At 44.5% G+C, this 23,722-nt stretch overlaps 1 protein-coding gene across 1 annotated transcript; it reads left to right on the top strand.

Annotated features, from left to right (window-relative positions):
- Positions 1-19,823: 19,823 nt before the first annotated feature.
- Positions 19,824-21,253, top strand: GCNT3 (glucosaminyl (N-acetyl) transferase 3, mucin type). Its single transcript, XM_050967025.1, has one exon. The coding sequence runs from the start codon at positions 19,824-19,826 to the stop codon at positions 21,135-21,137; it is 1,314 nt and encodes a 437-aa protein (XP_050822982.1). The 3' UTR covers positions 21,138-21,253.
- The last annotated feature ends 2,469 nt before the right edge of the window (positions 21,254-23,722 follow it).

Genomic DNA, 23,722 nt, shown 5'->3' with positions numbered 1-23,722 from the left:
ACTTACTGAGGTGCACTGGTCCCTGAAGAGAGTCTCTCTCAGTTGGACTTGCTCACAGTGTGAAGCAGTAATACTGGAGCCCACAGGCTCAGTCTCAGAGGCATTGTGACCATGTGGCCTACCATTAAGGAAGATGGGACCCCATGGAGGTCTGGCACACTGAAGGGGTTCCTCCAAGGGACTGTTTAAAACCTGGGACATAACACAGATCCTATGGCTTCGTGACGCCTCTATGGTTTGAATCCTAGCCAAGAGCAGAACCAGCCTCAGCATTTTTGGGTGGAGCTGCAAATGATTTCTTGTTTCACTCACCAGTATAAACAGCTTCTATTCCCCATCAAACCACTATTCCTGGAGCAGACATCAGTGTTTTGGGGAGAGTCAGGGAGGTGATTCTTGGGGGTTCCCCATAATTTTTATTTGATTTACAATATGTATCAAAGTGCCTGACAGCACCTTAAGTAGAGAATCATACTCACATGCCTAATAACAAGAATAAACTCCATCAGCTTCCCCAGAGCAGACAGAACGAGCTAGAGAAAAGCCATGGCCCCATGCAAATCCCCACACTCACCACAGCCCTCCCTGCACAAAACCAAGGCAAAAAACAAACATACGTCTTTACAGCTGTCATAACCTATTCCCAGATGTGGACCTTAGCGTCCAAAATATGGGGGTTAGCATGAAAACCTCCAAGCTTAGTTACCAGCTTGGACCTGGTAAAGCTGCCACCACCCAAAAAATTAGAGTGTTTTGGGGCACTCTGGTCCCCCCAAAAACCTTCCCTGGGGACCCCAAGACCCAAATTCCTTGAGTCTCACAACAAAGGGGAGTAAACCATTTCCCTTCCCTTCTCCCTTCCAAGTGTTCCCTCCCTGGGTTCCTGGAGAGATACACAGAAGCAAGCTCCGTGAATCTAAACACAGGGACGCCACCCTCCCTGTTTCCAGTCCTGGAAACACAAGTACTTCCCTCTTCACCCAGAGAGAATGCAAAGTCAGGCTAGTAAATTTAACACTCACAGATTTCCCCCTGACTTCTTTCTCCCACCAATTCCCTGGTGAGCTACAGACTCAATTCCCTGGAGTTCCCCACCAAAGAAAAACTCCAACAGGTCTTAAAAGAAAGCTTTATATAAAAAGAAAGAAAAAATACATAAAAATGGTCTCTCTGTATTAAGGTGACAAATACAGGGTCAATTGCTTAAAAGAAATATGAATAAACAGCCTTATTCAAAAAGAATATAATTCAAAACACTCCAGCAACTACACACATGTAAATACAAAAAAAAACCCAGTATAAACCACTGTCTTATCTCTTTGTACTCACAACTTGGAAACAGACGATTAGAAAGCCAGGAAACAGAAAAAATCACTTCTCATAGCCGAGAGGGACAGACACAAGACAAAAAAACAAAGAACTCAGACACAAACTTCCCTCCACCCAGATTTGAAAAAGTCTTGTTTCCTGATTGGTCCTCTGGTCAGGTGTTTCAGGTTACTCCTTTCCAGGTAAAAGAACATTAACCCTTAGCTATCTGTTTATGACAACAGCATTGCTTAAGGTCAACAGATTTGAGCTATTTTGGACCAAGAGGAAACTTGAATCTGAATGCCCCTTCTGAAGAACATCCTGCCAACAGCTCCCTCTGCTTTAAATTGAAGACTCATATGTTTGTACTAGAGTTTGCAGGCAAACCACCACCATCTTATGATCAGCATCTGAATGAACTAGCAATATCAGCATGGTCACCTGTTTCAAGGGTACCTTTGCTCGTAGTTCCACAATCATTCATGTACCATTTGCTGGGTAACAACATCATAAGACTCCACAGATGTAAAACCAAACTGGAGCTTCATAAAAAGAACTATTTACAGAAATGCTGCAACTGCAGAATGACTTCCTGGTGCCATCCTCAAGCTCTTCCCTCTGTAACCTGTGCTTCTCTCTCCAGGCTTCTACATCTTTCCTTGTAAGAATCATGTCTCCCATGCAGGCTTCTGCTAGGGCCAAAGGTTACCAGTACATGGCCCACACTAGGAACAGAACCTCTAGTTCCATCCCATTGAGACCTGTTAGGCCTCAATCCTTCAAATATGCTGATCTTTGAACAGGTCTCCCACTTCTTGTTTGTGCTGCTGCTGTTTGTGAGGGACTTGCTTCCAATCGGTTGATGCCTCATTCTGCAGGGCGCTACCCTTTTGATTCTCTGTATTGTTCCTATCCCTCATTTCTGCTGACTATGTCAGGCAAGATGATGGTTGAGGCCCTATCTGTTCCTGGTCCTCACCTGGGCTCGTTCTTTCTGTACTACTCTGCAGTTGTCTTCAGTTCTGTCTCCTCTGGTGTTCTGAGTCTATAGCTAGCTCATAGAGTCTGAGTCCCACTGCAGGTTGGACTTTTGCCATTTGCTTTATGTGTCTATTTGATGGCTGGACCCAGACCTGCTCCATCGCTCATAGTAGCCTCAGGTTCTCGGCTCCTTTGCTGTAGTTGCTGTCTACTTTGCTTGGGTATTTTCTTAACTGTTTGTGTGCTGTCCACTCTTCCTCCATTGGGTTGCAGCAGATTCTGGGACTCTTCACGGGAAGCAGAATTTTGATTTTCCCAGCCTTTAAGCCCCTATGCTGAGCTACTCTCTAGTCTCTAGGAGGGTGTATTGCAATGGTCCAACCTTTCCAGGTAGGGGTCCCTTCCCATCTGTTTTGCCTTTTCCATTAATCTCTTGGCTGTCTTTATTACTAGCACCACCTTCCTTTTGTTTTGTGGGTAGCCAGGGACAGATATGTTCAAATACACACTTGTCACTGCACTGTTTGATTTCTGCCGCAGTATACTATGGCTCATTTTCTGAACTTAGCATGTCAGGTATGCCATGCCTTGAAAAATGCACCTTCAGTTTCTTGAGCTCAGTTCTTGCTTGGATACTTTTCAGAGAGTGGAGCAGTAATCTACTGTGACCATGTAGTTCCTGTCGTTCAAAGTGAAGAGGTCTGTTCCAATCTTTCATCAGGGTGAGGATTTCATGAGGCTAGAAAGTCTCCTTCTGTTGATCATTTTACTCTTTGGACACCTCATACTGTTCCATGTTTGCTCTTAGATGACATTCATGCCTGGCCAATAGATACACTCCTGGCTCATCTCAGGCATGCTTCTATCCCCAGGTATGAAGCATGTATCCATCTCATGATTTCAACTCTTAAGTCTGCTGGGTTTACTGCTCAGTTTCCTTTAAACAAAAATCTCATTTTGCAAACATTGCTCATCTCTCACTCGGTAATTGGGTCATGTTTGCTCCTTGTAATCTGACCAGCTCTAGAATATGAATAATTTTCTGCCTCTAGCTTCCGATCCTGTTCAATGCTTTGTGGGATTGCCCAAAACGCTCCATTAGACAAGTAAAGGTAGCCTATCAACATGCTACAATCTCTCTTTTTCCAGATAGCCACCTGCATTATACTGTGGGAGGTATGCCTTGCTCAGTATACCTCCCACCAGTACCGATTTCCCCGGGCAGCACCTTACCCTCATGTCATAGCACTGCAGTCTCAATAACATGCATTATACTTCTATGGTTGCACTCACTGACTTCATGATGCTTTCTAATGGCTTATGATCAGACTACACATCCACCTTGTGCCCAAAGGTGAACTGTTTCATACCAAAGAACACAGCCAACAGCTCCTTTTCTATCTGAGCATATCACATTTCTGTGTCAGTGCTCTACTAGGGAATGCATTGGGCTGCAGAGTTTGAATCAGCACTGCTTGCAGGCCTCCTTGTGAGTAATCACACTATAGCTGTAGCTGCTCTACAGGATTGTAGTACTTTAGGACTGGTGCCTCACATGGTTCTATTTATTCTGAAAGGCACCACTGGAATGGTCAGAGAACCCAGGAACAGCAATCATGCTGTGTTACTGTCTCACAGGATTCTGATAGGTGCGCACAGAAGCTGGAAAGCTAGTTGGCCATCCCTATAAGTCAGTGGCCTCCCTTCATATCCTTCAGTGTGGCCATTTCTTTAATGGATCTCAGTTTCTCAAGGGATAGCCAAATTCTCTCAGAGGTCAGATGTTCAATGTAAAGGAACCTCAGTTCTCATCAGCTTCATCTGGTCTGCATTCAGCCTAATATTCTACTTCTAGCACCTGTTCAGGAGTTGTTGCAACTTGGTATCATGGCCCTGGATTGCCTCTTCCTTGAGATCTCCTCCTTCTACAATAAGGATGCCATTTTGCTGCCAGGAGCTTCCTCTAATCACTGACTGACTATACTGGATCACCTCTTGGGCCATGCTAATCCCCATAAGCACTGGTATCAAATAACACCTTCCAAAAGTGTGGGGAAAAGATTATCAGGTAGTTTATCTAGCTCAAGGAATCTATTCTTGATTTCACAAACAGTGAACACATTTGCCTTGGATAAATCGGGCATTTTGTGCTCAACTGCTGGTAATGGGTATTGACTTGACTTTTCATTGCTCTGTTCAAGGGTCTGGGGTCAATCCAGATTCTCAGTTTACCTGATGGCTCTCCCACCACTACTAGGATGCTGATCCACTGTGCATTAGTTTCAGTGGGTGTAGTAATGCCTCTTTTTAGGCTTGCCAGTTCCTTTCTTCAGTGGCTCCACCAAGATTAATGGAACTCTTGTGAGACTACCATAACACAGCTGCATGTGGAGGTGGTTTTTCTAATTTCAGCTTGCCACCTAGGTACCCATGTTCTTGTATTCTGTTGGAGTGCGGGACACTGCCTCCAGGAGCGTTCTCTCTTCTGTCATGTTGAAGATATTCTTCTATTGTATTGTGATTAAATCCATGGCTTGCACGCCCTGCTCCTCAGCAATGGGTGGTACTCCTGTGTGTCAACTACTACAACTGAGCAATAATCTCTTGTTTAATGGGTTTCTTATCAACAGTCTGTGTTTGTCCACTGGCCTCAGAATGGTTTTATTGAAGAGCTGGAGATTTATATTTCTTCGATCTCATATTGCTGCTTTTCAGAGTCCCTGATTATATTGCAGCATGCTCTGCGATTCATATGGAATCAAATTGGTTGCTGATTGAATTGCACAGTTGTCATAGGCATCAACTCGGTGGTTGTTCCGGTGCTGGAGCACCCATGGGGAAAAATTAATGAGTGATCTGCACCCACCAGCAGCCAAGCTCCCCACCCCACCTCACCTCCGCCTCCTCCCCTGAGCGTGCCGTGTCCCCGGTCCTGTGCCTACGTCCCAGCGCTTGCTGCCACTAAACAGCTGTAGCAAGCTCTGGGAGGGAGGGGGGGAGGAGCAGGAATATGGTGCTCTCAGGGGAAGATGCAGGGAAGAGGCGGGGCTGGGGCAGAGATTTGGGGAAGGGGTTGGAATGGGGGCAGGAGGGGGCAGGGCAGGGGTGGAGTCAAGGCGGGGCCTGGGGCAGAGGTAGGGGGTTGAGCACCCACCAGTGCCAGAAGAAGTCGGTTCCTATGATAGTTGCTGGCAGTTTTCTTTTACAGTGCTTGTACAGTGAGGGTTGTTAGAGCTGTTAGAATCACACTGGAGAAATCCTGCTCTTCTTTGGAAGTCTACATCCTCAGTCATTGTGTGCGGCTGCTTTTTTATTCCTGGGGTTGCTGCAGCATTGGGACGTAACTACTTCTTGTTTCTCACACTCCCTGCCCATAGGTTGGGGGGGGTTTCTTTCTGCCTTTCATTTTGCTTTCCATAGTACAAACACGGGACGATGCCTCCATTCTTGGCCAGTCTGTCTCATTTCCTGGGTTCCTTTAGTTTGAGCACAGGTGCTTGTTCTGCACATGAGGCAGTCACTGTTTTGATCCTTTTGCTGCACATTTCTTTAGGGTTTGAGCTGTTTCTCTCACACTCCCTTGCGAACTGGAATTGTATGTTCTACAAATGATCCTGCCTTTAGTTAGGGAATCTTTAAATGTCTCTGAAGTGATATGTGGCACCAGAGTTCTTAACTCTGTAAATTCAAGTATCTTCTTCAAGTATGCCTCTTCTGTTTCTTGTTTTTCCATTAGATTTGCATATTGTCTGAGGTCACAGTACTCAAACAGCATTAGCAGCTGTTCCAATGTTTTGCGTTATTTCTGATACTAGTGTCTCACTCACTTCTTGTCCTCCTCTCCTCCCAGCATAAAAGATGGAGATAGAGCTTTTTTTTAAAAAAATTCATTGTTATTCTCCATGATCAGCTCTTTATACAGACTCAGTTCTGGCTTCCACTGCTTACATACTTGTACAAGGATTTTGTTTGGAAATCCAGCTTTCCTGGTGGTCTGAGTCCTTCCATGCTGCCTGTTTGCTCTGTTTCTAGATGCTGCTTTGTTTGCCTGTTAATCTTGCTTGTTGGGAGTCTCATTGCCTTCCACTGATGTGAAGTGGAGATGCATTCCTCCCCCATGCCTCTTTAAGGATTCCTGGATGGTGCTGGAAGTCAAGTCAAGGCAAGGGGGCAGTCACCCCTCTGACCTTGGCTTCCTCCCTCTAAGTTTACAGGTCTATATGTTCCATTATATCTTTGATCATTTGCCCCCACGTTACAGGATAATATAATCACATACGTTCTATTTACTGACAACTTTGCTCCCCCAGAATTTTTCTGAAATGCTGATCCTACAAAGCAAGTAAGCAACCCTTGTTCATTAGATACTGGGAGAAGAGGAAACAGAGTTTCTTAGAACAAGAGTGTGCTTTTTGTTGAAGCCAATAGAGAAAAAATTTTGAAACCTTGAAAGTTGCAGCATAAACAGCCTTGTCTCCTGGCCAGCTCTAGGAAAAAACATTTCTAAAACTCTCAGCTAGAGCCTTGGAGTCAGAAGACACCATCTGATTAATTAATTTCAATGTTAGTGATGGCCTTAATTTGGCAAGTTTGTAAATATTGCTCAGGGTAAGAAAAGAAGGTAGTAATGCCTGATCTCTTCAGGAAGTGCTCTGTTGTTTTTTTTCCCTCTAAGGTCTTGTGTAAATATCACACTTGCTTTTACGTCAGGATTTTTCGATTAGTTTAATCGCAGTTCAAATACAGAAATGTCTCTTGTGTTTTTCCTCTTGGGCTTATGCCTCAGTTGCATTTCTTAGTTAGGTTTGCTCTAATGTGTACTTTGGCTGTAGATCAAATCCTTTTAGCAGTCATAATACTTCAAAGTATTCTAAATAAATATTTTAGAATCTTTAAATTTTACTAAGGAAGAATAAAAATGATAAAGTAGAAATTGAATAGGGGCTTGGGACTGGTAACAGAGCTTGAAGGTTTTATCTCTAGGCCAGTGGTATTGAATCTGGTCCACACAAATAGCAGCTAGCTCTTTTTTTCTCTGATGGCTTTTAAAAAATAACCCATATGAAATAGGTCTCATTACAATTCCCAGTGGACAGGTTTCCACATAAAGAAATCAGATTTGGCAGCCCTGATGAGCACAATGCAAAGTGCATATACAAAAACTATCTTGGACTCCAGGCTAAGAGGGAATAAATTATGAGACTGATCAGTTTCAGAAATTGGATGGTCCATCCAATACTCATTGAAGTCAATGAGAGTCTTTCCATTAGAGTTCATTGCAAGTTCAACTCTGCCCCAAGTATAGCAAGTATTATATAGCCTGTTGATGCCACACAGGGAGCCAAAGATGACACCATATTCTTTGAAAGAGGCATCTGGAGGAGAACTCATGCTGAAACAACTCACAGAAAACAGACTTATTTATGTCAATAGGATGTAGCCATAGGTGTTTGGATAGGTGTAGGATTTGGCCCTTTCACAGAAAGATTGTACAAAGAGTAATCAATTTAGAAGTGATATTTCACACAAATTTGTATTAAAATGTTTTGACGATGAGAAAATGGAACTGAATAAAATTATTGTAAGAAATGGAAATTCAGTTGTGTATTTCACATCTCTGTAACCCCAATTTGCCAAATAGCCACACCTGACTTTAAACTTAAGATATAATGTGTAAGTTGTTTGAAATTCTGATAAGAAAAGTCCTTGGTTTGTACTTGCAGCTCCAGAGCTGTATGTTTCTCCATGATCTTTGGTCCCACAAAGGTCCCATTTCCAGTGGAAATAAGTCTCTTAGATCTAATCTAAAGACCCTGGCAGTTCAAGAGTTGCCTTTGAATTAGCATTGGGAAATTTATGTGATCCTTTATTACAGAGAATCATACCTAGAGGTGGTAGGTAATCTTGTTGCAAATAAAGAGCTTGTCAAAATATCCCACTCTTTGTTTTTAATGAAAGTAGTAAGAAGTTGTGCTAATCTCACGCCCCCCACCCCGATTGTTCAGACAACTCTAGAATTGACCAGAATTTCAAATTTTAAACACACAGTTTGATGACATATTAATGCCAATGAAAAGGGAATGACAATTTGTGAAATATTTTCCCATTTGTCCAAACAGAATTGAGACTTTTGGCATTTTTTGTACTGAACAATTTGAGAGTAAGTTTGTTATTCACCCAGTTCAAATTATCACCTAATGAATGGGTATCAGAAAGAACACACCTCTTCTCAAATATCAGTGGACTAGTGGAGGACTCCAACCAAAAACATGCTGTAAAATACCACCCCACATACAGTAAGAGTTATGGTTACAGTGCCACTCTAGGTATATACTCAGTGTCTGGGGATAGCACACTAGGCCTCAGCTGTGTGATTCAAGGAAAGCTGCAGCTAACTGGTGCTCTGGGTTGGGCCTTCCACATTGACGGAGGTCTGTCCTGGCTGTAATGGAACCTCCACTGAGGCATGAGTCCTTGGAGAAGGGGAGACAGAACTGGGGGCAACTGGACAAAGAGGGAGTGACTCCCTACCCCCACTACAGAGGACAGAATGGGGGAAGGCAAATAAGGAATGAAGGAAGGAAGAGGAGGAAGAAACCTGGCCAAGGCTGAAAGGGGTAGGCAAGTTTTTCTGTTATCAATATGCAACACTGGAAGTTCCAGGGTGACAGGTTTGAATCCAAGTATTCTGGACAGTTGCTGTCAGTTATGTAAACATACAGCCTAGTTATCAAATAGGCCAATTTGTGTATTGACTTATTTGCATAAAACCTCCAGATTTCTACTCTTTTCCCTTCGGGAGTATGATTCACATTGGACAGACTGAACATCTACCATCAAAAATAGTACACTTATGTGACCATGGTCACTGGAGGGGTCCCACTGAGAATGCTCAATTAGGGCAAACTCCAAAGAATGGGGTACACAATTCCCAAAACTGGTGGTTTATCCTTATAATTAGATTCACCAGGCCAGTAACAAAACAGCTTTTGTAATCTCTTATGGTTACCAAGACGCTCAAAATACAGTGCCCCTTAAGAAATCCAGCCTTGGGCTCCCACCCAGACAGCCAAGTCAAATATAGTGAGGATTACTTAAAATCTTACTCACCATATATAAAGTTATACCTACCAGTCCCAAGAGATCAGACATGTTACCCACTGGATCAATTCATATTTCAGATTTTACCCTAATACACACTTATGCCCAATTTTTATTAACTAATCTAAGCTTTATTTTAAGAGAAAACAGTTACTGTGGTTAAAAGATCATAGGTACAGCTATGAATAAAGTTTAGATCAGTTTCATAGTAGAGATGGGGAGGATGCTGATTTATAAAAGTCCTTCTGGAATCAATTTTTAAAAAGTTATAGTCCAATAGGCAGTCCATATGTAGAGTTTAAGTTCTTCCATGAGAATTTGCAGGGATATTCCAGCATAAGCCTGGAGACCTCAGTTTTGTGGCTTGAACTTCCCCTGACAAAGTTTAAGCCTCTGGATAAACAGAATCAGGCCTGAAGCTTCCTCTAGCAAGCTGATAAAGCTTGTGTCAGCAAACAATCACAGCAGGTATTCCTTGGATGAAGAATAGGTAAGATATATTGTTGCTTTAAAGTAAATCTCTGTTTCCTAGACACACACCAGTAACTAGCTGCATTCATTAATATAAGGTAATTAACCATTCCATCAGTTCATAGACAGTTTACTACAAACTCCAAAGAGAAATATAGACAATGATATAACACCTCAAGTTTCATCTAAACATTAATATTCCTTTTTTATCTCTGAATTTTCCTCATTTACTGTAACTGAGTGACTTGTCTGTGTCTAAGAGCATACTGCCTTTTGTTTTCTATGGAATGTTCTGTATGTGAAGGTATGTAGCTAGCATGTGCAGCTCTAGTTTTCTGGTACCCCATCTCATGGGATATTTTAGCAGAGTTAGAATATGATGGACAATGTGCATATAATGCATTCTCCCTGACTATGCAGGAGAATTACGTTCTCTCATCAGACAAATATAGCTATATGTTTCATGTGTGCTTTTATTTTAAAGCTATAAAAATTTAATATTTACTAAAATTGAACTCATTCAGCTTCAGTGAACATTTGCAGAGAAACATTTATGCGTGCTATCAGTGGTCTACACATGCAAAATGCATCCACTTACCAGTTCTGTTCATGTAATTATGGGAATTTATTTATACCAATGGGCATGTCATAAAATTTTGGAGTTCAGGTTTGGAGGCCCCTTTGAAAAGGCGGCTGCATACACACATATATGCACTGCACTGCATATCTTGCTTTATGATTTAAATTCACTGCTTTCTTTTCAGGTTCAGATGAAATTTCTGAAATGCAAATTAACTGCTCCCACTGGTGACTGCAGGGGAGTGCAATGCTAAGCAATACACTTTCCAGTGCGTCTGACTTACATCTGCTTGGGCAAAGTGAAGTGTTGGGACAATGCTCAATTCACAGCCTTGTCTATACTACCACTTTGCATCACCACTGTGCGCTGGTGACAAATGAGCAAGTGTACATGCAGCCTTTTGCTGTCCCAAGCTACCTGGTAGTTTCCTCTTTGAGTAAGCTGGGTGGTAAGACTCAAAGATAAAGTGAAGTGGCTCAGAGTGGGAAAGCTGGCCAGAAAAGAACTGAGGTTTGTTTTTTGTCACAAGGAAAGTTGTTTATACAAATTGCCCGATTTGCATTTCAAAATATTTGCTTACTAGTGGTGTATTTCTGGACCCATAGATTAGTTTAGTACACAGTTTCATATCATAGGCCTCAAAAAGGCATTGAGCTATGTCCATTATGAAATAACCAGCAAGCACATCCAGCCCAACATCTAGCTGATCTACATCTAGCACAGTGTCAAGTGGCATTGATAAATAACACATTGTTCCTGCTGTACATGTGATTTCATAGTGTTCATTGGCCTTTACTCACCTACCAGTCTGAAGTCCATGGAACACAGAAGCACTAATTAGCTGTGATTTCACATATTTGTCAGTGTGGGGTACTGTTGAAAGGTAAAATAAAACACTGGCTTTAAGAGACAGTGAGTGAATTGGGTATACGTGCTTATTTCAGCAAGAAATTAAGGTTATTTTCTTCATTAACAAAAATGCAATAATTAAAATTTCTTTTCCGATTACTGACAATAACGGGAAACATTCTAAACACCTCCCTCAAGACATGCCAAAATACAGAAGAGTTGGACTGTTTCTAGCAGAACATGACTTAAAGTCACAATACCATCTAGAAAAATTGGCAGCTGGCATAGCAATGATCAGCAAATTTAAATTAAGAAGGGTTATTACTAATATGATTAGTCCCAGCTGCTAAGGGATTCAGGCAGGTTTTTTCAAAAGGTGAATCATGGAGGAAAGGATAAAATATAAAATTTGCATGTTGCTCCCGATTCTTTCTAGGATCTGGATGATAGATCCTCCAGAGATTTTTCTGTAGGAAGAATGATGATGACAAGTGTTAATACTTTTTCAAAGGGTAACTTCACAAAAAAATGATGTTATTTTCCATAGGTCAAAATGGCTACACAATTGCTAAGGAAGTGAGGAATCAGGCCCTCTATCTACTTTGGTAGACTGAAGTGTTCAGCTTCTTAATATGGATAAAGGAATATAAGAATTAAGACTGATGTGCAGTCTGCTGAAGGCATGGGTAATGAAATAGCTAGTAATGGGGATGAAATACACAAAATCACCACCTAGAGTCAGTACCAGGATTACCATGGCGCCAGGCCCAGAGTCAGAAGGGGCCCTGGCCAGCCCGATCCCCTGGATGGCTGAGTCAGTGAGGAAAACTACCCCTGCTCTGCCCTGCCCCGCCTCTTCCCACCCACCCCCACTCCACCCCTTCCCCTCAAAACCCCTCCCCTGAGGTACACATCCCGGGGGACTGAAACAGGGGTCAGGCACGCCCTGCACTCACCAGGTGGCAGGAAGTGGAGCAACCTGGCCCTAGCCCACTCCCAGCTGTGTCACTGGTGAGTGCTGGGGGATGGTTCCCCCCTGCCTCAAACTCCAGGAGCCAGGGGAGCAGAACAGAGCAGAGCGGGCTGGAGCTGGGTCACTCCACTTCCCAGGCCCGTCCTGCAATCACTGGGCAGCAGGAAGTGGAGCAACCCAGCCCCAACCCGCTCTGCTCTGCTGGCTTGTGCAGGGGGTTGGTTTCTCCTCCCCCAAAGCCTGGGGAGGAGATGGAGCCATGGGGAAGGGGCATGGGATGGGGAAGAGAAGGGGGCAGGAAGTGGGGGTGGGGAGGGAAGAGGCAATAGGTACAAAGGGGCTGGGGTGGGGAGGAGATGGAGCAATGGGGAAGAGGCATAGAATGGGGACGAGAAGGGGATGTAGAAAGTGGGGAAGCTGGAGCCCAGCATGCGGCATCCTGTTGGCAGAAGCTGGGGCTCCCCTGTTAAGCAGGCCCATTGAACCCTCACTCTGACAAGCCCCACCTCCCCTGCATCTGTACCACCCCAATGAACCCCCCAAGACACCCTCCCCACTGAGCCCCAAACACCTTCATCTGGATCCCCTACAGAATCCCATTGACCCTGCACCTAGAACCCCATAATGAGCTTCTGTGTATCCAGATCCCCCACTGAGCCACACCCACATTGGCCCACAGAGAAAACTCTTACCCCAACCTGGATCCCCCCACACTAAGTCCCTCTGCACTTGGATCCTGCTGCCCAGCTGAGCCTGCTCACCCACACCTGGGGCACCTATACAGGGGGCCAGGCCCTCAGGGAGTTACTGGAGCAGGCCTGGCCCTTGCACTGTGTAAGGGTCGGGTGCAGCTTTACTGCTGAGTCCCTGGCCCAGGGTAGGGTGGGGGGGAGGCTACAGCGTAATCTTCCACCTCAGTGCAACCAGTGGCCTGTGCTCCCCACTACCATGTTGGAGCCTCCACATTTATTTATTAACAAATAAAATGTACAGAATTTTAAAATATTGTGCACAGAATTTTTTTTTGGTGCCAATCCCCTCAGGAATATGGGATGCTGTGCAGCTGTGATGGTGGGACTGTGAGGAAGGTGGTGGGTAGTGGGGAGGGCTGTGGGCTCTGGGTGAGTGGTGTGGTGTGCAGGGTGCTGTGCAGTCATGGTGGAAGGCCAGTGGGGGAGGTCTCTGGGCGAGGGGGAGATGGGCATAAGGGTGGGGCACTGGGCAGGGGGGCGGTGTGGTGCAGGCCCGCCCTCAAGGGGAAGGGGCATGCTGGCAGCACAGGGCTGGGGAGGCCAGTGTGTGTCTGGCAGCTGCAGGTTTGTAAACAGTGCCCTCCTGCTGGGCTGCACAGAGTGGGGCTGCTCCCTCTGTGCCTCTTTGCCCCCAGCCCGCCCTTCCCTCTGGAGACTAACCATCCTGCCCCCAACCCCTTCACCTTGCCCCATGGGGTCCCACAAATATGTTCAGCGCCAGGCCCACAAAAAGTTAATCCGGCCCTGCCGAGAGCCAACAAGTGCATAAGGAAACTTCCATTGTTGTATGCAGTATTACTGTAGCTGTGTCAGTCCCAGGATATTAGAGGGAAGGCGGGTGAGGCAATATCTTTTATTGGACCAACTACTGTTGGTGAGAGAGACATGCTTTTAAGCTTACACAGCTTCTTCAACTCTGGGAAGAGTACAAGGTGCAAGATCAAACAAATAGCACATTCACCTTAGAATGTGTGCTTGTATTTAGCTGACACTCAATACCTTTCACAGACCTGAAAAGAGCTCGCTGTAGCTCCAAAGCTTGTTTCTTACCACGAGAAGTTGGTCCATTAAAATATATTACCTCACTCACCTTGTCCCTTGTATGGAGAGATGGCAATTTATCACAAAACACAGAAAACAGACGTAGATGAAAACCTGCGAGTGACCAGCCTGCCAGAGGGTCTGACTGCTATTCCAAAAATGGATTCCTCTAGCATTAAGAGCACAACTGTCTACAGGTGGATGCTCACAGAATGGAAGCATTACTACCATGTAAGTGGGGAAAGACAGAGGATAGTTGTTCTCAGTGAGAAGAGTTTCAGGAAGAAGGCTTCAGGAAGCTACAAGAATGAATGAACGAACCTGTGACCAGGAGGGAAATTGTTTCTACTCTCCCCCTGCCCGAATTCCTGTATGAGATGTACACAAGCAGCTGGGAACTGCTGTCATATTTCATACAGGAAGTCTACATGCCAGAATCACTATGGCCTTTCTTGCCTGCCAAGGAGCATGCCAGAATCAGGCTGTGGCCTTTCTTGCCTGCCAAGGAGCATGGGTTGATGATAGGGGTATAATAGGGTGACCAGATGTCCCGATTTTACAGGGACAGTCCCGATTTTTGGGTCTTTTTCTTATATAGGCTCCTATTACCCCCTACCCCTCGTCCTGATTTTTCACATTTGCTGCCTTGTCCCCTAGAGTATAAACATTTTCAAAGTGGATCCAATTCTGCTCCCACTTGCTCCAGATTAGTGATCAAACCTTCCTTAGGGAGCAGTTGGCTGTTTAGGGGCATTTATATCCCTGGCATTTGAAATATTATTATAATGCTGTAGTTCTTAGAAAACTGGGCAAGAATGTATGAAATAGAAGACAAATCTGGAAAGCTTTGCACTTTGAAAAGTTAGTGTACAGATCTACAATTTCTTCTGCATTTTATGCATGTGGGAGCTATTGCAGGGCCATTATTTTGTATACATTATTGCTGTTACTGCAAGAGTGCTTTATGATTTTCCACAACAACATTTCCAGGTGTGACACACATACAATGTGTCCCTGCCTGCAGGTATATGGGATCTTGGGGAGCAATTACCACACAGGTGGGGTGCAAAATAAACTTTATTAAGAAAATGCAAAAACAGGGAAAATTTAATAGTGAGGGGTATGGGGTTTGCTAAGGTAGGCAATTGGGGAGGGAGTTCTTTTAGTATAGTATAGGGGGTTTCAATAGTGGGGTACAATACAGTGGGGTACAATACAGTTGGTAACCAACCAACACTGAAGTATAAATGTAACAGGTAGCTAACAATTTCTAGGTAAAGGGTGTGTCACAGCAGCATATAACCAACTAACAGTTATGGGTAAAATGTGTTAAATAACCAACAACTCTAGGTAAAAATGTGTCACAATGGTGTAAATATAAAATGTGAGGTGTGTGAGAGAGAAAAAGGGTAACCAATGGGGTTTTATGCTAGACTTCAGTAATACAATTGAGGTTTGGCAGCAGTAGGAGCGGGGTGAACACGTGGGAGAAGGGATTAAAAGAGAGAGAGAGAGAGAAAGGCAGTGGTAGAGGAATGAGGTTAGGGATGGGGGAAGAGGAGCACGTGGTGGAGCAGAAACCAAAGATAGAGGCGCTACAGAGGGAGATTTAAACTCAGGGAGACACAGAGAGCAGACAGGCTGCAAGTTTAAACAGCAGAGAGACTGCAATGAGTGACTGGGGAGCTCGGGGGGGCGGGATTGGGGCAGTGGGAAGACAAATTCAAATAGTAAAAACCTTATCTATCCCCTAACTTAATCAAACTTATATAAAATGACAAGCAGCTACAGAATACAACCAGGCAATGATTTTCTAAACTTATCTTAACCAACAATTAGGCAACACAACAAATATCACAGAAACTTACAAGCTCTACAATCTTAACAAACTATGACTTATTAAATTAAAAAAAAACAAGACCTATAGTGCACCTTATGCTATGGGGAGGTTACAGAGGGCAGAGTGGTATGTATCCAGGACCCAGCTCCCAAGGAAGCCAAGGGATGGTGGCTACAGCGGTGGATACAGCTGAAAGCAGAGAGCCCCAAGGCAAAGCCCACAGGAGCAGAGCTTAGCAGTGGCAAAGAGCCCTGTAGTTTAAGAGAGGTTTTAAGACACAGACCAAGGTTTAGCTTGAGTCGGTGTGCTGGGGAAACAGAGCCAGCAGCTAAAATAATAAAATAAAAGTATAGAAAGTTTTACAGAGGGATTCTTACCAGTCCCCAAGGCAGCAGCAAAGGCAGAAGCAGCAGCAACATCAGAAGAGGCAAGGAGGGTTCGGTACAGTCTCAATAATCAGGAGATCTCTCAGGTAGCAATTCGTTCTTCGTGGGGGGGTTTTCAAAAACGGGGGTACGCTCAAAAATAAAACGAGAGCGGAGAAAGGACCCCCCAGAACCCCTGGCTGATCAGACCAGGCAGCAATGCAGGAACCTTTCTGAGGTGTGTTTCAAAAATGTCTGGTTTTAAAGGCAAACTTGGGCAGTTTCCCACCAGTAATCCTGATAGGCTCCCTCTGTCACAGGGGAGGGGGCACAGGGGAAAAACTGAAGGTAAGCCCAGAGACATGCCTGGACATAGTCCTGTGCAATAGGTGACTCAAGAGCATATGAGACTATGACTCATGCCCAGGATCTTAAAACCACAACAGGCCTTGCAGCTCTGGACATTGCCTACCCTACACCAAGCCCAGGTTCAAGGAGGTGATAACAGGACTAACCCTTTGAAAAGAGCAGTGGTCCCACTTAGCATGCAGCACAAGTGGCCATCCCTTTGAGAAGGGCAATGGCTCTTGTTAAACAACTTAAGGGGCCCTCCCTTTGAGAAGGGCAGTGGCCCTGGTAAACAACTTAACAGCCAGGGAAGGGCGGCCACAGGAGAACAGAAAACAAAATGGAGTCTGGGGAAACAAAATGGAATAGGGGAATAGCTGTAACGGACACAATGCAGGTTGCAACCTGAACTAGAAAGGACTAAAATTATGCAATTGCAATCTTATTTTCCTAATGCACAAGGGAAGTCTGTATGGAAGAGAATGCATATTCAAGCCTTTGGATGCTGTAATTTAAGTTAGAGGATCAAGGTGCGGAAGAAGAGAGATGGCATTGAGAAGACTTCTAGCACCTCCATATAATATTCCAGAACAGCAGCACTACAGGGAGCTCCCAGAAGCTATTAACATAAATTAAATGCTACCAAACTGAAAGCAGAGTGGTAGTCTCTAATGGAGCTCATATTCTCTTCAATTATAACTAAACCATCTCCACCAGAAACAACTTACCTCCAGGGAGCATAAAACTCTCCTAAAGAGAGAAAATTGCCTGTCTTGGAATATACCAGGTTGCGCCCAGCAACAGATATTTTCCAAAAGAGTATCTCGGAGTAGGAGAATTCTAGGCCTATATTTCTTCATCCTCTCTTGAAATACAAAAAGCTGAATGGTCTCCTGCAGTCTAAGTATTTATCAGAAATAAGTCATAAGTATTTCTGAATAAGTATTCTTTGTACAAGTCTATTGGCCTAGTATCTCCTTCCTTGGCATGGGAGAACATTTTTGCTCCAGTGAGAAAAACATTTCCCCGTCTCTGTCTGTCTGTCTTCTCTCCAGGAACGTTCACTCCAGGTAATTATCAATTGAATTGGGGGGTAGTTTGGGAGGATTCCCTGGCGAAGATATCTGCAGCACACCAGTACTTACTTCAGTGCTAGGCTGAATTTCTAGGCCTAGTGCCAGAAAGAAATATGGCCACTTACTTATCACTCCTAGAGAATAACCTGACATCAAAATCAGGGGATTTTAATATTTTTAAATATTAGAAAAAGATAGTAACTAAGGGCCAGCTCCTGCAAAAAGAACTGGGCAGGCAAACCCCGCTGTGCCCATACAGAACTAAGTGAAGTCAGGTACAAAGTTCTGCTTCCCTGGTTCCTTTTGCAGGTTTAGGGACAAAGAAAACATTAAAATACAAGCAATAATATGCTAGGAAATAGCTCGTCTATATTCCACCCCTTTAAGATTTGTCATTGATAAGTGGAAGGAGAAATGTAATCTGTTCACTTACCTTTTCCAAGTAGCTTTACTGTTCAAAGGGTCCAGTTCCTTCCTGTCCCATCTACATTCAAATTTGGATGTTAAACCAGCCCTGAAAGTACTATGGAAACTGGCACTGCTTTTCAGATATGGGGGCAAGTTCCGCTTTAAGTTAAGGCTTTGTGCACACATCAATTCCAAATCCCCACCTCCCCAAAGGTGAGTTAGCTTTATTTTATCCATCAAAATTCAAGATCCAATTGAAGACAAACAACAGAGTTCTGAAAGACACGAATGAAACAAAGGAACTCCTGCCTTCCTCAAGGAGAGGAGGCTGTCTTTTCTGCAGCAGCAAGGCTGAGAGCTAGGAGATACCGAAATAAACTGCTATTTGCAGTGAGTTATGGAGTCACTTGTCTTGTATGTAGGTGCAATGTAATTGGCCAAATCCTGCAGGCCAAATCCTGGTCCCATTAAAGTCAGTGGGAGCTCTGGTCATTGGCTTCAATGAGACCAGGATCTGGCTCACAGGGTGCAAATACTATTTGTAAGTGAGGCCAACTTGGCAGTCGCAGATGGACTCATCACTCAAACCAAGCCAGGAGAGAGGGACATGAGAAGAGAAGATGCCCGGGAAGTGAAGCGCGCCCCAACCTTTGCCCCAGTTTTAAGAGTTCGGAATCCTACTGAAGGTAGCAGCGAGATGCAGGCAAACAGGGAGGGAGGGAGACAGTAGGAGAAGCAAGAGGGGAATCTGTATTTGCTGCCTCACTCTTGCTCCAGATACAGGTGAGCAGAGGAGAGACGTTAGGAAAACCACATTCATGCTTAGCCATGTTGGAAGGGTGCTAAGACTTTTGTCCGAAGCAGTGCTCATGCCGATCAAAGGGTTTTTAAATCCACCTCACTTCGCTGCCCCCGTCAGCTCCACAGGGCAGAGCTGCTTTTCGAAGGGCTAGTTCTTGCTGTATTTTAACGACGCTAACAGCCTAGATAGCCATAAACTGAGCTAGGAACGGAATGAGTGGAGGACACGCTTGTCTGTGGATTTACTTCCCTTTCTAGGAAGTCAGACAGAGATGAAGACCCCTTCGATCCTCTGGTCAGTCACCCTGTCAATGTAGGACTGTTCTTGCTGTGTATCTGCAGCGCTTCCTGTAGGCTAGCGGTTTGTAGGCTGGATTACCTTGAACTTTGTAGGAAGTGGGCATCTTGTGGATCATGGGGGTGCGGGTCGCACCTCCGCAGGCAGCTAATAGGTAAAGGTTGTGTGGTCCTCAAATTTTTCCCGCAGGAGACAGACGATAACGCAACCAGTCCAGCTATTGAATGTACCAGAAATTCCAGCACCTAGTCAAGGTAACGCCACGTAAAGGGGTGTGGGAAGGTAGAAACTTCCGATGTTTATTGCACCTTGGCTTTAGTCTAAGTATTTCCACACCTCAAGGTGGAAGGGGGGAAAAAATCAAGCTGGTGACTAAGCCTCTGCCCCGCCCTGGTTGAACAGAGCTCAGGTAATTGCACGAAAGGAAGACAAAGGTGTGGAACCGCTGCTCTTAATGCACCTGCTACGCAGGATTAATTCACTCACGCAGATCGCATGGTCCGATTACCAGCCCGGAGGCAGATCTCAAAATCCTGCTGATTAAGAGGAACTTGATTTAGGGAGTGGATTTATCACTGGGAAGAAACTTTTCGAGCCAGTTGCGAAGAGTCCCCCCGCTCCCCCCAAGATGTTTCGGGAGAGAAAGTGTCTGTGTCAGATTCAGCGCCTGTTGTTCATGGGATTTCTGATGCTGTTTGCCACGGTGGTGCTGAAATATTCCTCCTGGGAATGCAACTTCAGTGACCTTGGGAAGGAGACGGTGCATCTGAAGAGCGAGGGTTGCAAGGATCATCTCTACCAGTCTCTGAAGTTGTCTCCCAGGGGCCAGATCAACTGCTCTGGGATCATCAGAGGGGATGTGGAAGCAGTAGAGGAAGCTCTTTTGAGCAGGCTAAAGAAGAAAACCAAATCGGAGCGTTTAGCCCCGAAAGATTACGTGAACTTGACCAAGGACTGCACTCACTTTAAAACGCACAGGAGGTTTGTTGAGTTCCCACTGAGCAAAGAGGAGGAAGATTTTCCTATTGCGTATTCCATGGTCGTGCATGAGAAGATTGAGATGTTCGAAAGATTGTTAAGGTCCATCTACACGCCCCAGAATATATACTGTGTCCACGTAGATCTGAAATCCCCGGACGAATTCAAGGAGGCGGTCCGAAGGATCGTCTCGTGCTTCGAAAATGTCTTTGTGGCCACGAAACTGGAGAGAGTAGTGTACGCGTCCTGGTCCCGGGTCCAAGCGGACCTGAACTGCATGGAGGAGCTACTCAAGAGCAACGTGCCCTGGCGGTATCTCTTAAACACTTGCGGCACCGATTTCCCCATCAAAACCAACGCCGAGATTGTCCGAACCCTGAAGTTTCTAAATGGGAGAAACAATATGGAATCTGAGAAACCCTCGTCGATCAAGGCGGCTCGCTGGAAGTACCACCACCACGTGGAGAACTCGGTGATCCGGACCACCACGGAGAAGAGCCTCCCGCCCCATGGCTCACCCATGTTCACGGGCAGCGCCTATATTGCGGTCACAAGGGACTTTGTTCAAGCCCTCTTTGAAAACCCGACGGCGCAGCAGCTGCTGGAGTGGTCAAAAGATACTTACAGCCCAGATGAACATATCTGGGCCACCCTCCACCGGCTGCCAGGCATGCCAGGATCGGTGCCTTATAATAATAAGTATGAGGTCTCTGATGTCAATGCTGTTGCTAGATTGGTGAAGTGGTCCTACCTGGAGGGCGATGTCAGCAAAGGGGCACCCTACCCACCATGTACGGGTGCCCACCAACGGGCAGTCTGTGTGTATGGGGCAGGTGATCTTCACTGGATGCTCCAAAGCCATCATCTGCTAGCCAACAAGTTTGACCCAAATGTAGATGAAAGCGCAATCCAGTGTCTGGAGGAATATCTACGTTACAAGTCGGTGTACGGGAAAGATCTCTGAGAGCACGTCCGGCCCGGCACGGGGAAACACACAAATCGGGAGAGCGACATGTAAAGAACTTCACAAAAAAATACTATGTAACATTTACACCGCACTTGGTTTTAACTCGCACTCTAAGCAAGCGGGGGGTTTGCTCTGCATACAGTACTTGTCACTGAACTGACAGACTTGAGACTATCACCAGGATTTTTCCTATGGTAAAAATCTCTTAATAGATGCTGTCCGAATTACCCTGAAACCTCTCCAAGAGATTCTATACAGCCTCCTGTTTTAAGTACTGAGTCGGATTCTGCTCCACCTTGAACAGAAAACCTCCAGTCGCCTTGTCCTTGGCGTGACTGCTCAGGGGGGATTTCTAATAAAAGCCTTTTCATTTGAAGGAAACAAAAAGGAATTTGCTTATCACTTGGAATGTCTGTTTAATTTGCTTCCTCCATTCTACCGTTGAAGTTGCATTCTAAAGTAGTTATGCTTTTGTAGTTTATGCTATACAATAAGGACATTTCTACTGTAGAGAGGGAAATAAGATTTAACTTGGATATCCAGGTGCAGTCATTTTCTTAGTGACGTTTCTCTTCTGTGGGAACTGTATTATTCGCCCTATGTGGCTTGAGAGAGTAATACTCAGGACCTGCTTATTCTCAAATCCGGTCTGCAGGTAGTTAGTACTCAGTACCAGGACATGCTATCGAGAGTAAGGATTTTCCACTGAAAAACGTTAAACTGTAGAAATCTATGGATTTAAATGGTGCTCTTTGCACCCATAGATGTATATAATGAGAACTGAAGTTCAGCAGGAGTATTCAGATGTGGAGTGCTGGTACAGTCCTCTGTTTCTGTGATAAAGTGATTGATCTGGAAGTTGCACATAAGGATCACATGCCATCCCCACTGGTCTTGGGGAAATAGCCCCCCACTTTTTTTTTGGGGGGGGGGCAACTCACAAAAAAATTTCCGCATAACTTTTTTCTGCTTTGTGATGAAAGTTTGGAAGAACTACTTTATCTGTAGACACGATTTCCTGGTACATTAACACACAACATGCATCTGACGCAGTGGGTATTCACCCACGAAAGCTCATGCTCCAAAACGTCTGTTAATCTATAAGGTGCCACAGGATTCTTTGCTGCTAACACACAACAGCAGCTTTAAAGATAAAATCTCTTAAGGGATATTATAAACCTTAATCTTGTTTGAACATAGTGTTTGTGCTTTGGTTAAAAAGCGGGCAGTTGGCTTACTGTGAATCAACATTTCTTTTGTTCCTGCTTCCCTTTACCGTACTGCTGTTTCCCTCTCTTTTCATTCTATGTTTTACTAATCTTTCACATACACACTCCAAAGATAGAGGCGAATTGGTTTCCTGGCATTTCCTTTTGTATGGTTAGCTACAAATGTCCATCCTGTGTGTTTGTGTAAATTAGTTTTCTAGCTCCTCTTTTCCTGGTTCTGGCTTGTCAGTTGCTTATTTTTAAAAATAAGGGGCGGGTAAATGATTCTTGAAAATATCGCCAAAGTTTTTGCCTTTGTAGAGTAGAAAGAAAACCAGAGTGGAAGATTAAAAGTTTGGATCAGTTTATACAAGAGCACAAATGACTTTATATAGTTCACTTTCTTTGCCCCATGCTGTGCCTATGTGCCAGAGGTGGCTTTCCAAACACAATCCTTTCTATTACCTAACTCTATTGATCCAACTGTGTCTTTTACTACCTAAACCAGTTTGGCTTGGTTTGTTTTAAACATGCCACTAACAAAAAGCTAACCAGAAGCTATGTTTTGTATATTTAATTTTCTTCCTTAGAGTTAAAAATGAAAATATAAAAACCCAGCTCCTTGGGTATTTTGTAATCTTTATGGCTTAATTGTTGTGAATACATAGGACTGGGAGACTGGAGATCCAGGTTATGCTGCATGAACAAAGCCATTTAACTTCCGTGCCTCCGTTTCATCATCTGCAAAACTGGGACAATAACCCTTAACTCCAATGGTATTATGAGACTAAATTCACTGTGATTCTTGGATAAAAGGTGCTGTAAGTGAAAGTTATGGTCAAAGAGTACCCCAAGTCCCAGTTAGAATTAAGACAGCCAAGTTTTCCCTGAAAAGCAGGGAGTTTAGCCCCCAATCTTAATCAAATAACCAACCATTACTCAGCTCACCCCTTCCCTCTCTACAGCTTCTCTTGTAGTGGATGGGGACTGGGGGGAGCGGGAAGACATGTGTTTTTATATTGAACCCACCCCAAGAGCTTTGCTAGCTAATCCAGGCAGCTTCCATGGGCCCAGCTGCTTTTCCCTCGGTGTCACCTTGAACCTAAGCTCATTCTTCTCTGTACCATTACCCTGTGCAGTACATATCTATTTCACTAGTGCAGCACTATAATACTGTGGCTGCCAACTGACTAGGGTGACCAGACAGCAACTGTGAAAAATCAGGACATGGGGTGGAGGGTAATAAGTGCCTACATGAGACAAAGCCCCAAATATCAGGACTGTCCCTATAAAATCAGGACATCTGGTCACCCTATTACTCTCACAACTAAACCCATTCACTTCAATGGGACTACTCGTGCTTCAAATTAGACA

The sequence above is a fragment of the Gopherus flavomarginatus genome, chromosome 9 (assembly GCF_025201925.1).
Source record: "Gopherus flavomarginatus isolate rGopFla2 chromosome 9, rGopFla2.mat.asm, whole genome shotgun sequence".
Lineage (NCBI taxonomy): Eukaryota > Metazoa > Chordata > Testudines > Testudinidae > Gopherus > Gopherus flavomarginatus.
This window is presented reverse-complemented; position numbering and strand designations above follow the sequence as displayed.